This window comes from Parus major, chromosome 1A (assembly GCF_001522545.3).
Source record: "Parus major isolate Abel chromosome 1A, Parus_major1.1, whole genome shotgun sequence".
In the NCBI taxonomy this organism is placed as follows: Eukaryota; Metazoa; Chordata; class Aves; order Passeriformes; family Paridae; genus Parus; species Parus major.
The window spans coordinates 30,967,399-30,982,119 of NC_031773.1; the positions used below are offsets into that span (position 1 = coordinate 30,967,399).

A 14,721-nucleotide genomic window follows, 5' to 3' on the forward strand; every position below is an offset into this window, starting at 1 on the left:
TCAGGAACTCTGGCAAAAGTAGCGGGGGAAAGGTTTTTACTTCAAATTTCAAGTCCCATGCAAGACCGCTCTTTCAGACATATCTGCAAATTTTAAATGCTAGCAACAGAAGATTTTGAAAAGTCTAATTAGGCCTTTCTCTCTTTTTAAATGTTTCTTCATTACAAACATTTCAAATGTTTCTTCTTTAAATGTTTTTAAATGTTTCTTCATACTAGATTTACAGTTTTAGTATTTATAGAACTAATGTAAATATATATAATTTATTTTAGGTGGTGCAGCTTATCAGCACAGAAATACTACCATATGCTAATTTTATTCCTAAGGAATTTGTTGGTCAGATAATGACTATGCTCAATAAAGGCTCAATACATTCTCAGTCATCCTCCTTTACAGGTATGGTACCTGAATGAAAAAAAAATTAGGGTGTTTAAATCTACTAGAAAATAATTAAAATGTTGAGTGTACTTATAAGGATAAAGACTTGAAGTTCTCTGGCTTGTATTCAGTATAGACTGTTTGATATCCAGCTTTTTTTTATAAATTATATTTTGTGGAAGTTGCCAAGCTTTCCATGCAGTTTTTAAAAAATTACTTCCTTACTGCTTGGACAGTATCATATATAATAATGTGCTTGTGTTACTATCTACAGTTTATTTTCCTTTGTGCCACTTCTAATAATAATTTCAGACAATTGTGAGACAGACATCCTGTTCTTAAAACCTGAATGACCTTAGTGTAACTATATGGCCAGGTAACTTCTCTGCCTGTAAGAAAAAAATATTTGTAGGGATTTTTGGAAAGAGGAAAAAAAATGGACATAAGTTGTTACATAGAATAATACTTATATTGTACAGTACCAAATATGAGTATTTATAATGTAGGATTGAGTTTGCTGTTTTTAGGTGATTTCATGTATTTTATAATTAAAGCAATGTCAGGTATGTGACGTGTTACTGAGAATGTGGCATAATTCATCTCTTAGGTTCAGAACTATTGTGATTTTTGCACAGTCATTTTTTCTTAGAACGTATTCTTAATATTTGTTCTTATCCTTGTTAATATTTTCTAATACTAGAGGAGTGGTAAACTTTTCTCAGCATATAATAAAAGGATTGAAATGCAGCATCATACACACTGCTTAATTGAAATGCATCATTTTACTTTGACAGAAGCCGAAATAGATATTCGAATGAGAGAAGAGTTTTCTAAGGTGTGTTTTGAAACACTGCTCCAGTTTTCATTCAGTAATAAAGTAACAACTCCTCAAGAAGGCTACATCTCTAGAATGGCACTTTCTGTGCTCTTGAAAAGGTCACAGGATGTATTGCATCGCTACATAGAAGATGAGAGATTGAGTGGCAAATGCCCTCTTCCACGGTATGTGCATTGCCTTCAGAACATAAAGGTATTACCAGGACTTTATGAGAAGAAGTTTGCATTCAAAATATCACTTAGTCATGAAAAAAATCAGTGGGGAGGGAGAGAATGAAATTTAAAAGGCAGGGAAATGTTTATGAGTTAGATATTTCAAAGAAAATGCTGGTACCCAATTTTTTTTAAAAACCTTTAAGTAACAATGGTCATATTCTGTGCTGTTACTACAGTTTCAGTTACTGAAACAATATTTCTGATATCTCTAGCATTATATTTCTGAAATTTGATTTCCTTTTATTCCCAGTAGAGCTATGTGTAGTTTCTAAATTGAGAGCTGAGTAGAATCTCCTCAAAATAAAACATCCAAACAGCAATATTGTGAATCATTACTCAAGTAATTGTTCTAGAAATGGAAAAATTAGACTGAAAAACTAAGAAATTCTTTAAAATGGGAACTTACTTGAAATTCACTTCACTTTTAAAGGATTTTATCATGAATGTGGAAATTGTTAGTCTTATCACATACTTTTCAGACTGAGATTTGTATGGTGTTACTATTTCCATTTCAAAGTTAAAGCCATCTTAGCTGAGACAACAGCAATGATGGTGGGAAACGTTTTCTATAAAACTTACATTCTTGAAACAAAAATGAGTAGTTGACTGTTTGCATTTTTTCATTTGTAGGCAGCAAGTCACAGAAATCATTTTTGTTTTAAAAGCTGTCAGTACTCTCATAGATTCACTTAAAAAGACTCAACCTGAAAATGGTAAGTTATTGATAAATAACATGGTTCCAAACAAGGTAACATTACATCTACCACAAATATGTATTTATTATTTCCTTTAGTAGTTTTCCCAGAAATTGGAAAGAAAAGTGGACTCTGTAAAAGTCAATATTCTGTAATTCTTTGTATATGTAGGTGACAAATGGCAAGAAATCCCACAAAGTTTTTCCAGTGTGACTAGAAGTATAAGGACCTAAGATATGTTTAATAAAAGAAAACTTCAATTTATGGCGTCCTTTATTAGATAAAGCTTTGAGTCTTCTGAAAACAAAGAAAAAAACCCGTTCCATAAAATATTAGGAATTCTTAAATATATGAAGTTTTGCTAGATCCTTTTTTTCCTTTTCACAATACCTTTTTAGATTGCTATGGATCATGTTCACATAGGTGCACCCTGCAGTTAAAGGCGTGTACAAGTTAAATGCATGGACAGGCTGCTAGATACTTACACTCGTGGTCTTGCTCTCCCTCTTCCTGCTCTATTATTTTCTGTCCCCTGTATTGAGCTTAGCTCACTGATGCTTGAGTACATGTTTGATAGATGTATTTAAAGGGCTGAGTCAACTGAAACACCTCAACTTAGAAGAGGGACTCACTATCCTTTTCCTCCTGTAAGCTGCGCCTCCGGTATGCGTGGAGGTTCTTGGAAGAACTTGGAAGATTCTTAATCACAAGTCTTGGTCAAGTCCACTGTATTGGACTCTGAAATTCTGACAAAATTGTGTATACAACACTGCCCTCTTCCTCCCTGCTTTTGATATTAGGAGGAACAGAAAAAAAAACCAACCCTTTTCAATCCTGAAACAAAACAAACAAACCAGCCTTTCCAGAAAAACAGGCAGGTGGCTTTCTGGAAAGAGGCAATGCCTCATTTGCATCATCACTGAGCAGCTGGGGTTATGATGATGTGGTTTCTAAGGTTCATGGCAAAAGTGTGCAGGCAGAACTATGCCAGGATGCATAAAGCCTTTTGGCTAACCCTGAAGTTAACTGAAGTGCTTTGGTGCATCTTCCTCTTAGAGAGGTAGAGAAGCCGTGGACTGTTCCCCACATCTCTCTCTCTGCAATGAGAGACATACTTCCTCCAGGCTGTATGCAGCAAGACTTGCCAAACCTCCCACACACTTTCCAGTGTCACTCACTGGACAAATTACAGAATCATTTCACTCCTGCTTCTCTTACATTTTAATAATTTTATTTATTTAAGATAATTATTAATGTTGTCTGAAGGCAGGGGTTTGTTCTCTTTTGAAAGCAGAGCTAAAACAGAAATAAGCAAGGAAGTGACATTATAATAAGAATCATGCTACAATGTTTAACTTTACTTGTTAGACTAATAAAACTTTACCATGGATCTTTGTCCAGTGTTTCTACCTTTGCTTTCTGTAGCTCTTGTAATCTGAAGTTATCTGAAATCAATAGAAAGTTTCATTGCTGATAATCTTCCAAAACTGAAATGTGCATCCAGTTCAATTTTCTGTCAATAGCTGAGAAAAGCAGGCAGAAAGCACATGTGTATTACAGATTGAATAGAAGTATTATCTTAAATTTGTCAGTTCTTCATCCCAAAGACACAGTGAATGATTCATGCATAGAAACACAGGTATGTAGCCCTAGTCCAGAGTTATTATCCCATGTGGCCTCCAGCTGAAGCTGAAAAAACAAATGGTTCTCCAGCAGAAGTCCTGGCCCCATATCTGAGTGCCCAGCATGGATACCATAGTGTCTGTATAGCACTAAGTACCTGTGTTTAGGCACACTGTGAATCTGCCTTTAGTTAGAGGTATTGGAAAAAGTCTACAGTCAGTATTTGGACAATGGTAAGTGATTCAGTGTGTTCTTTTCTCCCCTGCAGTTGATTCTAGCACATGGGCACAAGTTATTGCCTTGTACCCGACTTTAGTAGAATGTATCACCTGCTCATCCTCAGAAGTGTGCTCTGCTTTGAAGGAGGCACTGGTTCCCTTTAAGGACTTCATGCATCCACCAGCAGCCAAGGTACAGAATGGAGAGTCTTGACCCCATAAAAACTTTTTTTATTCTTGAAGGGAATATCCAAAAATGTTTGCTCCTGGGTGAAGTTTCTCTGAGGAAATCTCTTGTGACTAGTACTTTGGCAACCAGTGCTGACTGCCTCTTAACTGTACTAACAAGAGCTCAGTAAGAATACAGGCTTTATCTCAAAGGTTCCAGAGTGAGTAGCAGTGCAAACCTTTAATAAATTTAACTGACTAGTTGGAATCATTTATAATCTAATGTACTTGCTACAGTATCTTGAAGTGGTGATTGAAAAGTGGGCTTATGTACAGCTTGTTGTGTATGTGTTAATGATGTAATTAAAAATATTTCAATTCAGTCAGATTTATTAGGCTGGTGTTTTGCACCCTTTTTTGAAGTACGAATTGTACTAAAATTTTATGCAAGATGGTACTGTAACATTCCATATATCTGTAACCAGCCTTTGTAAACAAAGGGAACTGATATACTTGTGTGTATAATAAATGGTACAGTTATGTATAAAATAGTTGCATTTATTATTTAAATTCTTTTAAAAATATTGATAATGTCAAATGCTTGAAAATGTATTTATTATGAATAAGTTGTATGCTTGCATTTTTACTTACATTTTGCCTTCTAAATTTCCAGATATGCTCATTCATATCTGATCATGTTAGTTTTTGCTTAATTGAATGTATCTTCTTTGTGGCCATTGGACATCTGCAAAGGGTCATATAACAAAAGATTGAAGCAGGCGGTCACAGTCTGTTGATCTCAAACTTCAGAGTAGTTGACCTGAAATAAGTTTGAATATGCAGAAATCCACTGTAGCACTTCAACACTACCATACCTCACTTCATAATAAATTTGTTTCAAGATGTTTGTTCTACTTAACTCTATCAATTTTTGCAGTTGCAGCCTTGCTTTAAAAAGAAAACAAACGTATATGAGGGTTGTTAGCCTTTTTTCACCTTCTTGGCAAGTATCACAGTCTTTGAATCATGACCCAGGAAAGGCAAGTTCAGATATCTAAAATACTTGGCTGTAATATTTGGTTCAATAATTTTAAGTGTTTTGTTTTGTAATGTCTTTTCAACCCAATTGTTCTAATCTTTTAATTATAAACTGTCTGATAAAAACCATGGGAAGTGTATTTCTGAAGATAGTTACTCAGTTAGAAATGCAGTAAAAATTGTCATTAAGTAATGTGAATTTGTTTGACTAACATTATACACAATTGAAGCAAACCACTTTCAATAGCATTGTTTTTAAAGTTTGGGATCTAGCATTTAAACTCTTATTTAATGGATTTTGATTTCAATAATGTTTCACCTGTATTCACATTTTTAATCTGTGACGTGAAAGCACAAAGGCCAAATGTAAAAAAAAAAAAACAAAGACAGGTGCCTTTCTATGGATTTCAGAGCTTATGTTTAGGGTTTTGTTTCAAGTGTTTTGTAGATATTAAAAGATTATCATGCATAAGAAATGGTATTACATCTGTTTGGTTTGCACTTTCCTCACTAAAGGAACACTGATTGGTACATGTGAATAGGTGCAAAAGATGTAGAAGCTTCAAGCTGTAGGTGTGATGAACTGGTCAGGGTTACCCTGCCTGAATAATGTTCTCCAGGCAGTTCTTTGGACAGCTCGCTCCCACAAGTCTCCAGTTTATGGTCCTTTAAAAGCTTTCTGTTTCAAGTACAGTAAATATTAAAGAGGATTCAAGACCTTGCACATTTCTGTGACCAAAGTTGTATGGGACTTAATTGTCAAACCTGAATAGTTTTAAGAGAATACAGTTTACATTAAAGAAACAAATGTTTCTTGTTAATAGAATTTATGTCAAAATACTTTCTCTGGAGGAGCAGTTCCAGTAAACTGCAGAACCGGATCTTGCATAGAAGCAACAACATCATCCATACTCTGAAAGTGAAAACCTGACAACTGCTCTCCTAATTAGAGGAAGCTAAGTCGAGGTCTTTAAAGAAATAAACTGTAGACAGGAAAGAAGAGAATTATTTTGTTTTAGAATATATAGGTGTGTGGTCCAAGCTATGGGTGAATTTGTTTCTAATTAGTTTTGAATGGATTTTTCATTGATAATACAGATGGTGTTTGTCCATTAAGGCAAATCTTCATCTGTCTGTAGTTCAAAAAGGGATGCATGAGTCTTTCTTGACTCTAGAGCTTAGACTACTTTACACCTATGAATACTAATCTTCAAAAGGTTTTGAAATAAACTACCAATGAGTTAATTTACCATCCTTTCCTCTTAATTACAAAATGAATAATACCTGTGCTATTTGAAGCATGTTTTGGTCATGCAGTCTGAGGTTGACTGTATTAAAACTGCTTATTTTGTATAAATAGTTTGAAAACTAAAAGCTACTTAGCTTAGGAAATGTTTTCATTGACTAATTTTGTCTGTGAGCAAGAATTATTCCCTTTAATGTGCCTTCTTGTCCGACACTCAAATATTTCTTCCAACTTGAAATATCAATTTCTTTTTCCTATTTGTACTTTTTGCTAAGCATTCTTAGGGCTCCATTGAGGCAAGCAGCATTTTTGAATACTTAAGTTTCACATTTTTACATGTTCCTATTCTAGAAAGATAAATCTTGTTCCAGAAGAAACTGAATTAATTTAACATTACCTGTTGAGCAGACTCATATCCAAGTTAATTTCAAGTCTGCAGGGTTGCTTAGTCATGAAAATTAAAACCTGTGGACATTTTCAGGATGGCGTCTGCAGTGTGTCACTGAAGTCAGCTGAAAAAGTGGTGCAGCTGACTGTATAGAAATGTGTCAGTTGGAAGTTAGAAGATAAGCATTAATTGCTTATTAAATCTAACCAATCTTCACCTTTTTCCTTTTTGTTCACAACTTCAAAAAAGACACAGATGGGAATCCAAAGAGAAAATTAATAGTTTATTAGCATGTTCATATCAAGACTTTGGATTATTTGGGAAAACTTGTACGTCTCAGTGCTATGACCATTGCCTTAATGTACATAAGGATTTAAGATTGCATAGTAACTGCTTATGAAGAAAGAACAGATATCTCAAGCTGGGAAGTTCTTATAGAAAGTCTTATTCCCAGAAGTAACCTACAGTAGTTATTTACTTGTCATCAGAGATGGTTATCTAACTGGACATCTGTTTTGTTCCCTCGTACATAAGCCTGCTTCTCCACCTGCTTTATTTGATGAACTGTAGAATGTTACTGGACATTAAACCATGTGAAACACATGGTCACTGTTAGTTATTTACAAGAGTAAATAAGAGTATGTGTGTGAAATTTGAGTAGTTTATCATTGTACTCTGCAGATGGGATTCTTTTTTTACCCAGGTTGAGTTGTTTCTTCTTGCCAAAGAGCAAATCTTTCCATAGCTGGCCTTGAACTCACCACCAAGGTACTTTTAGTGAGGTTAATGCCTTTCTTTTCCTCACAATGGCAAACACAAGTACTAGCCATCAGTGTATTTTACAGAAACTCATTTAGAAGCTCAAGATATGACAGTTCTTGGGGGGAGGGAGGAGGAAAGCACATTTTCTACTCATGGGTTTCTATACAGCTCTGCTCTGTGTCTCTTCACTAGTTGCTCACCTCACATTTTCAGCTAGCTACTCATTTTCTGTATGGGTAGGCAACCTTCAGCTTCAGTCCTCCTGAATAAAGTGAGGCTCTACACCAGAGAGAGAAATTGCTGTGCACAGCTGCCTTGTGAGCAGAATACATTCTGACTGTGCTACTGCTATAGGCCCAGTAAAACAGCTTAGAGTGGGGGGTGTCAGAAAGTTCCAAATAAGGCAGCTCTAGTGTGTAGGTTTTGTTTGAATTGGAATCCAAAACAGTGCACAGACATTGTCTATATCTGTAGGTGAAAACCATTTAACCATCAACAAAATGTTGATATGATATTTTTATTCCCCAAGAAAAGCTTCTCCCAGGATTTTTCACCCCTTTCTTCTGACAGTGCTTTTTGTGCGTGCTTCAGTTGTGACTGTTGGAGGCAGAGACTCTTTGTATAGACAATATTTTGTATATCAAGGCAAGTAGTACAAGTCCAATAAAAATAATTGTCAGTGTAGAGCACAGATTTCATTTGGAGAGTAGATGCTCTTGAGAGCTCATAGCTGAGCTGTACTGTTCAGATTTATGTCTTACTCAAAGTATATGACTGCTGTCTAATTTAGGACAGACATTATATCCACTAAGAACCAATTGCTGGAATCAAGAATGACCACAGAAGCAGCGAGTAAAGTATTGGATGGGTGATTTAAGACAACTTGTGTAAGAAAGAAAGTGAAATTAAATATTCACAATTCTTAGGGGAGAGGGAGAACCTCAAAAGAAAAATGACTGGACTTGAAGAAGACAGAGCACACAAAATTGCTACGTAAGATCTTGCAGGAGACAACTCTGAAGTAAGAGAGGAACTGAGGAGATAAGACAGGTTCTTGGAGGTGTAAAGGTCATGACTGAAAGTATGTGCCAGACAAGCTGTAATGAGACCAGCTCAATTAAACAAGGAACTTCAAACAGTGAAGGGAGGCCTATGAAAGATAGGCATCAGATACCACCAAAGATAAGTGTTAACTAACAGATAGGAATGAAAGTAGATATACCTGTCAGCTAACAGAGAATAAATGCATAAATAGTAAAAGATTTGTACTAACAAAAGTGCTGACTACTAAAAGAGTACAGCTGTTCACACAGGTGATGGTCTTTGGTTCAGAACTGCAATTTGTGTGTTGAATTTTTTGTTTTGTTATGGTGATGGCTAATCAAAAACATCAGAAATCTACTGCCAGTCTATTGCTTGTGTAAATGATGTGGGTGACAAAGATTGAAGAAGCTTGCTTAGAAAAAGGGAGACAGAAGAGGAAATGGTTACATGTTGTCAAATTGACTGAGCCTGAAGAATTTCTTCCTGGAATTTAAAGAACTAATCTGAGTTACTTCAGTATTTTTAAGATTATCTTTGTGATGTCCTTGTGTCCTATCAGAGTAACATGCTAAAAACTGATCCTTCTTTTTCTGAGCTCCTAATTTAAGAATTTGTCTTGATTATGAAACAACTGATAAAAAGGATAAGACTTACCTGTTTGTTTACTGTGCTAACTATAGATTTCACTAGCAAGAGATGAAATTATTCATTGCTTGAATTTATTATCTATGTTTAGAGGAACTCTCAGATAAGCTTATTTTTATAATCACTTTGGTAAGCTTTTCTTTCTCCATGTTAACACATTTATTTCCACTGGTGATCTAGATGCCTGCCTTAAGAGTTTAATTCATAAGTAATCTCATTTATCACCAGTGTAGTTATCTTTTCACCTAAAATGTATTCCTTATGGAAAGAATGAATTAAGTACAGTTACCATATTTTTCTTCAATCAAAAATACTGTGATGTTGAAACATACTCAAAGGCATTGGCCCCTTGGTCTGTTTTGTTTTCAGAAGAGATTGCCAATAATTAAATAAGAAAGGAAAGCCCTTGGAAGTCAGGTATCTGGTATCTTCACAGTTTTGTTACTGGAGACCCTAATCTTCAAATTGGGGTCATTCCTGCTGCTCTCTCTGCACAAAATATCTGCCTTAGACTTTGACACAAGTCTCCAGTGGTGTCTCTGAAGCTGAAGCTGCTTCAAGACTGCAGAAGTTCATGAGGCTGTGGTGGTGGGAAACGTAAAGCTTGCTATCATTCGGTCTGATGTTTTTAATGTTAACTATTTCTTACTTAGAACAATTAAAGTTGCCAAGAAATTGCTCATGCTTCTGGCTTCCTTGCCAGAAGACTCACATTTCATATGTCCCCTGTCATATCACAGACAAATGCCTGGTCATGAGGGGTGGGGCTCAGAGGCTCCATAGAAAAATGGCAGCAAAACTGGATTGCCACCAATTCAGAGAGAGCACAGACAGCAGACTGGTTTTGATCAACCTCTGCCATGAGAAAACATGGAAGGGGACAGGAATAGTAAGTGCACAGTGCTGCTGGGATGTACATGTGCAAAGAACTAGTTTCTGGAGTAGATCATGACTTCTACTTGCAGATCTACTTACTGAACATCTGTTCATGCCTCTGGGCTTGGCAAAGCATTATATGGTATTACCTTACCACTAAAATGAGCTTCAGAATCTACACAAAGTACTGCCCTAGAACAAATGAGGAAAGATAAACATTTATCTTAGAACAGGGTTATTTAAATTAAACATTTTCTCTCAAAATACAAAATTATTAATGTCTGTTACAGCTGTATGCACTATACTGGATTAAAATTTTAAGCAGTTTTGTTGCCAAAGTCTCAAAGAGAATGCACTGAACTGATGGAGTAGTATGAGCCTCATCCTCTTTATAGAGTGAGAAGCAAGTTTTTGAAGTGTTAAACTTCAGTCTGATAGTAGTAGCTCTTTCTTGCAGTTTAAAAATTACTTTAACCAACTCAATTCAAACAACTAGGTCAAACTTGGAAATGGGTTAGGAATTGAAAAAGTTCTGCCTTTTTTTCTCCTCTTCCATACACAGGATAGACCTGTGAAGGTAAAATCTGCTCTCTCTAAAAGCTTGAAGGCACTGGCGACCTGAAACAATCAGTTATGTACTCTTTGTTAACAAAATGTATTTCATGGATATATCCAATACATTTAAAAGAGATCAATCTAAGAACTATTTTGAATGCCATTTTTCACATTATTGTACTTTTAATCCAGAGCTCTTGTCAAACAAATGAAGTGTTAAATAATCAAAAAATGTACTCGGATGTTTTCAAATAAAACATAACCATTTAGCATCTAGCAAACAATATAATCTTACCTATGTAAAATGTATTCCCTAGTTTTAAAAAGTTACCAGACTTAGTGGGACTATATTTAATTGCAAACAAATATTTAAATAATTGCCAATGAAATAATAATAATCTTTTAGAGGAGATGAATGCAGATGCAAAATCAGGCTTAAAATGTAGTTTCTTCTTTATTTAAGTCATTATTGAATAGAAGTCACTTTTAAAAGAAATAATTCCTCCTGTGATCAAACTTATGAGAGGCAGTATGGAGCATCTGCTTTGAGATGCACAAAGATTTCTCTTCTGAGATTTAGGTAGCTAAAATTTTGAGGTCTACCACAAGATTAAATAGCCTGGGTTTCATTTGCAGTCAGGGAAGACAGAATAGGCAGGCCTGGCAGTAGAGTCATTCCATCATTAAAGATCATCTAAGTTGCTATGTGGAAGTGACAGTTCTTGCTATCAGAGCATTAGGCTTAGGCATCTGGTGGTTCATGGTGGTTTTTAATTTACTTTAGACATCCCAAAAGGGAGAGGATGAGAGAGCCACTGTAGAAGCAGTTGACTTTGCTATTGCAGTGTGTTTGTGGTGCTACAGTTTTTTTGAGTTCCCCTAAGAACATCTTTGTGGTTTCTGTTTGTTTGTTTGTTTGTCTTTTGGGTTTTTACAAATCCTTTGTAAGGGCTTGCTCTAAGGCTTGCCTGTTTTTTTCCTGGGTGGAGATAATGTTCAAGTATTTATCTGTTGTAACCTCTGTCTGCAAGGGACAACATGCTGTGACTTCCTTGTAGTCATGGCATTAGTCTAAATAATTACATGAAGAGTTAAGAGATCTACAGTTACTGTACAAAGCTGAGTTCTTTTTGAGTCTTAAATTCTTCCTGCTACCAATCCATCTTGGTTTTCCATTGGTTTGCCAGTTTGGATGGATACATGATGTTACTGTCTTCATAAACTCAGTAAACAGAACCAAGCATTTCCATTACTGCTACACTTTTGTATACTCATCAAATAATTTTTCTGATTGTTTTATATATTACATTTAACTGCTGCTTTTTTCACAAGTGTTTCAGGTCAGCAAAGTGTTAGTTACTTCTGATACCTTCCACTTGGGTGCCTGAATTCTTATTTTTGGCACTTGAATTTGTCATCTCTTAAGAAAATGATAAAATATTTGCCAGTAAACATTACTTCTTTGAAAGTCCCTGCATATTTAGACTCTTGGTAAATAAAACTTGAATTACTGGAAGTAACTGGGGCTCCCATCCTCAAAACCTTTCAGAGCTTCGCATTACAGCATGAATCAAGAAGGTGGGTGGTTCCCTTTTAGGTAATTTTTCATTGCTTTCCAGGATCTGCTGTAATAGATCTTGGACTTTTTAGATAAATGCAAGTCAAAAAAGATGTATAGGTCTTCTGATTCGCCATATTATAAACTGTGATGTGTGTTGAGTATCTGCCAGTAGTTTGTGCTGACACCCAATTAGAATTTTAAAAACAATTTCTGTTTAGACATTATAAATGACAAATCTTTCAATCATTTAACTTACCAAACTCCAAATAGAAAGAGTATTCTATAGTTATCGCCCCTTCCTATAATTTATCCAAATGATGTGGTTTTAATTGACATTTTACTGTCACCCAGAAGAGCTGATTTTCTTCAAACAGAAATTGCTAATTCCTTGTGTAAGAAACTATCTAAATATTCTTATGATTTTAAGATGGATTTCAGTCTGTTAATTAGCAAATATAAAAGAGACCTTAATATAGGAAAATAAGTCATTGAGATATGAAATACTGAAAGTCTTGTGTACAAGTTGCTTTACCTTATAGTTGAGGTGGCCTTAGAACAGAAGAGAACACATTAAAAAAAAAGTAAAAAATAACCCAGAATTAAATAAAAACTTTAATATTTTAAGTTTTGAGGATTTTTTCCAGTGCTGATGTATTTTGTAATATACTTAAAATAAATCTGAGTATTTAATAGGAAAAAGTATGAAAATATCTAGCTTCTGCTTTTTCTTTTTAATAAACACTTAAATGTCCCAATTTTAAATTGTGTTTCTTTTTCAGAACTGAGTTTTTTATGTGTACACAAACTTAACTGAGCAGGAACGGAGCATACGTTTCCTTGGTGCATCCGTATTTGTAATACTTTGCCTCTCCTTAGCTGACCTCAAAAAATACAATACAATACAGTCTCCCTGTCCATGTGAGAAATATGGATTTACAGAGGGAAACAGGAATTGAGAGAAATCAGTCTGGAGGAGATTGAACAGTCCCTTCCAGAAGCAGAAGTCTGAGTTACTGGGTGCTTCCATTTTCTCAGCTGTAGAATGTTCTTTAACATGCCACACTATCAAAAACACACAAACTTCAGGATCACCTCATCATACACAATCTCTTAGCATGTTTTCTCCAACAGAATGTCACTGGTTTAAATACATTTTAAACAAGTGATCTGTGATCTAATTGTGCCTGATGCTTCATGTAGATAGCAACTTCAAAAACGGGGAACTACCTAATTGTAATGTATTTTATCTTTGTCTCTAAGGTGGCAATGTTTTGGCTTCTTTCCCGTGCAGCTTTCTCAACTGCAAATTTGTTGCAAGTTGTCATAAAAGGCATTGCATTTCCTTCTTAACTTATGTTGTAGATAGATTTTTGCATTAGAAACTTAAAGACTATTGTCCATATTCCTGTTTCCATATTCTGCACCACTGATGTTAATGCAGTTTTTGTATACACAGTAACACATTTCATTTTTTTTTGTAACTCTTACAGTCTAATTAATCCCTCTGGTGTGCTGGTATCTGTTTATTCAATAGATTTGTTTATAGATGTGTTGGTGCTGAAGGACAGATAGAACAGTAAGAAAGTTAGTACTTATAATTTTCGTGAATCTGTAATGAGGTTCACAGTGGGTTTCTTTGAGGTCAGTTTCTGTGGAGTAATCGCTATGGAGTCTGTTTACATTTAGAAAGAAAAGGGCTTCCAAATTAAAAGTCCAGAGCCAAGGAAGGTACTGTAAGTACGCTGAGAGCCCGTTCCGGCTGTGCCTCTCGGGCTGAGGAGTTAAAAATCCCGGTCCAAAAGCGGTCCGTGTGGTGGCAGCCCCGGTCTCCTGCCCCGCCGCCCGGTGCCGCGCCGCTCCCGTACCCGCTCGAGTCCGCTGCTCGCGCCCGCCCCGCCAGCGCCTTCCGTGGGCCCGGTCCGGCCGCGGCCTTTGGGGAGCGGCGTTTCGGGATCGGGAAATGCGGCCCTGCTCGGCCCGGCCGTGCCCGCCGCCCCGGGAAGAGCGCAGCGCCCCCGTCTGTGAGGAGCGGCCCCGCGCCCCCCGCGCCATCTTGGGCACTCGGCGGGGGCAGCGCTCCCCCTCCCTCCGCAAGATGGCGGCGGCCGGGTGAGTGACATGCCCGGTCACGTGGCGCGGATCGCCCCGCGCTCCCCCCGCGCCGCGCGGTCTCTATGGCTCAGCCGGACACACGGGCGGCGGCGGCGAGGGACGGGCGGGCGGACGGAGCCGCGGCGCCCGCACGGCGCCTCCTTTGTCTGCGGCCTCGGCAAGGCGAGCGCTTTCCCTTCCCCGGCCCTCCGGCGCCCTCGCCAGAGGGCTCGGCTTCCTCCTTCCCGCCGGCGGAGGCGGCGGGGGCTCCCCGCTCGAGCGGCCGGAGCGGGGGGTCCTTCCGCGGTCCCTTCGCCCCGGCCGGCGACACGGCGCGTCCCCGGGCGAGCGGGGCCGGGTTCGGAGCGCCCCGGCCCATC

The 14,721-nt window shown here is 37.3% G+C and overlaps 1 protein-coding gene across 8 annotated transcripts in view; it reads left to right on the forward strand.

Moving 5' to 3' along the window:
* Positions 1-14,721, forward strand: part of MON2 (MON2 homolog, regulator of endosome-to-Golgi trafficking) — a 105,248-nt gene that overhangs the window by 60,844 nt on the left and 29,683 nt on the right. For 5 of the 8 annotated variants that reach the window (XM_015627281.3, XM_015627278.3, XM_015627280.3 and 2 more), the window contains 4 exons: positions 273-396; positions 1,173-1,380; positions 2,062-2,144; positions 4,018-4,160. In XM_015627281.3, coding sequence (XP_015482767.1) covers positions 273-396; positions 1,173-1,380; positions 2,062-2,144; positions 4,018-4,160 — 558 coding nt within the window. Of the gene's footprint in view, positions 1-272; positions 397-1,172; positions 1,381-2,061; positions 2,145-4,017; positions 9,267-14,721 lie in introns of those variants that run through there. The other 3 variants (XM_015627282.3, XM_015627286.3, XM_015627283.2) reach the window with 2 other exon arrangements.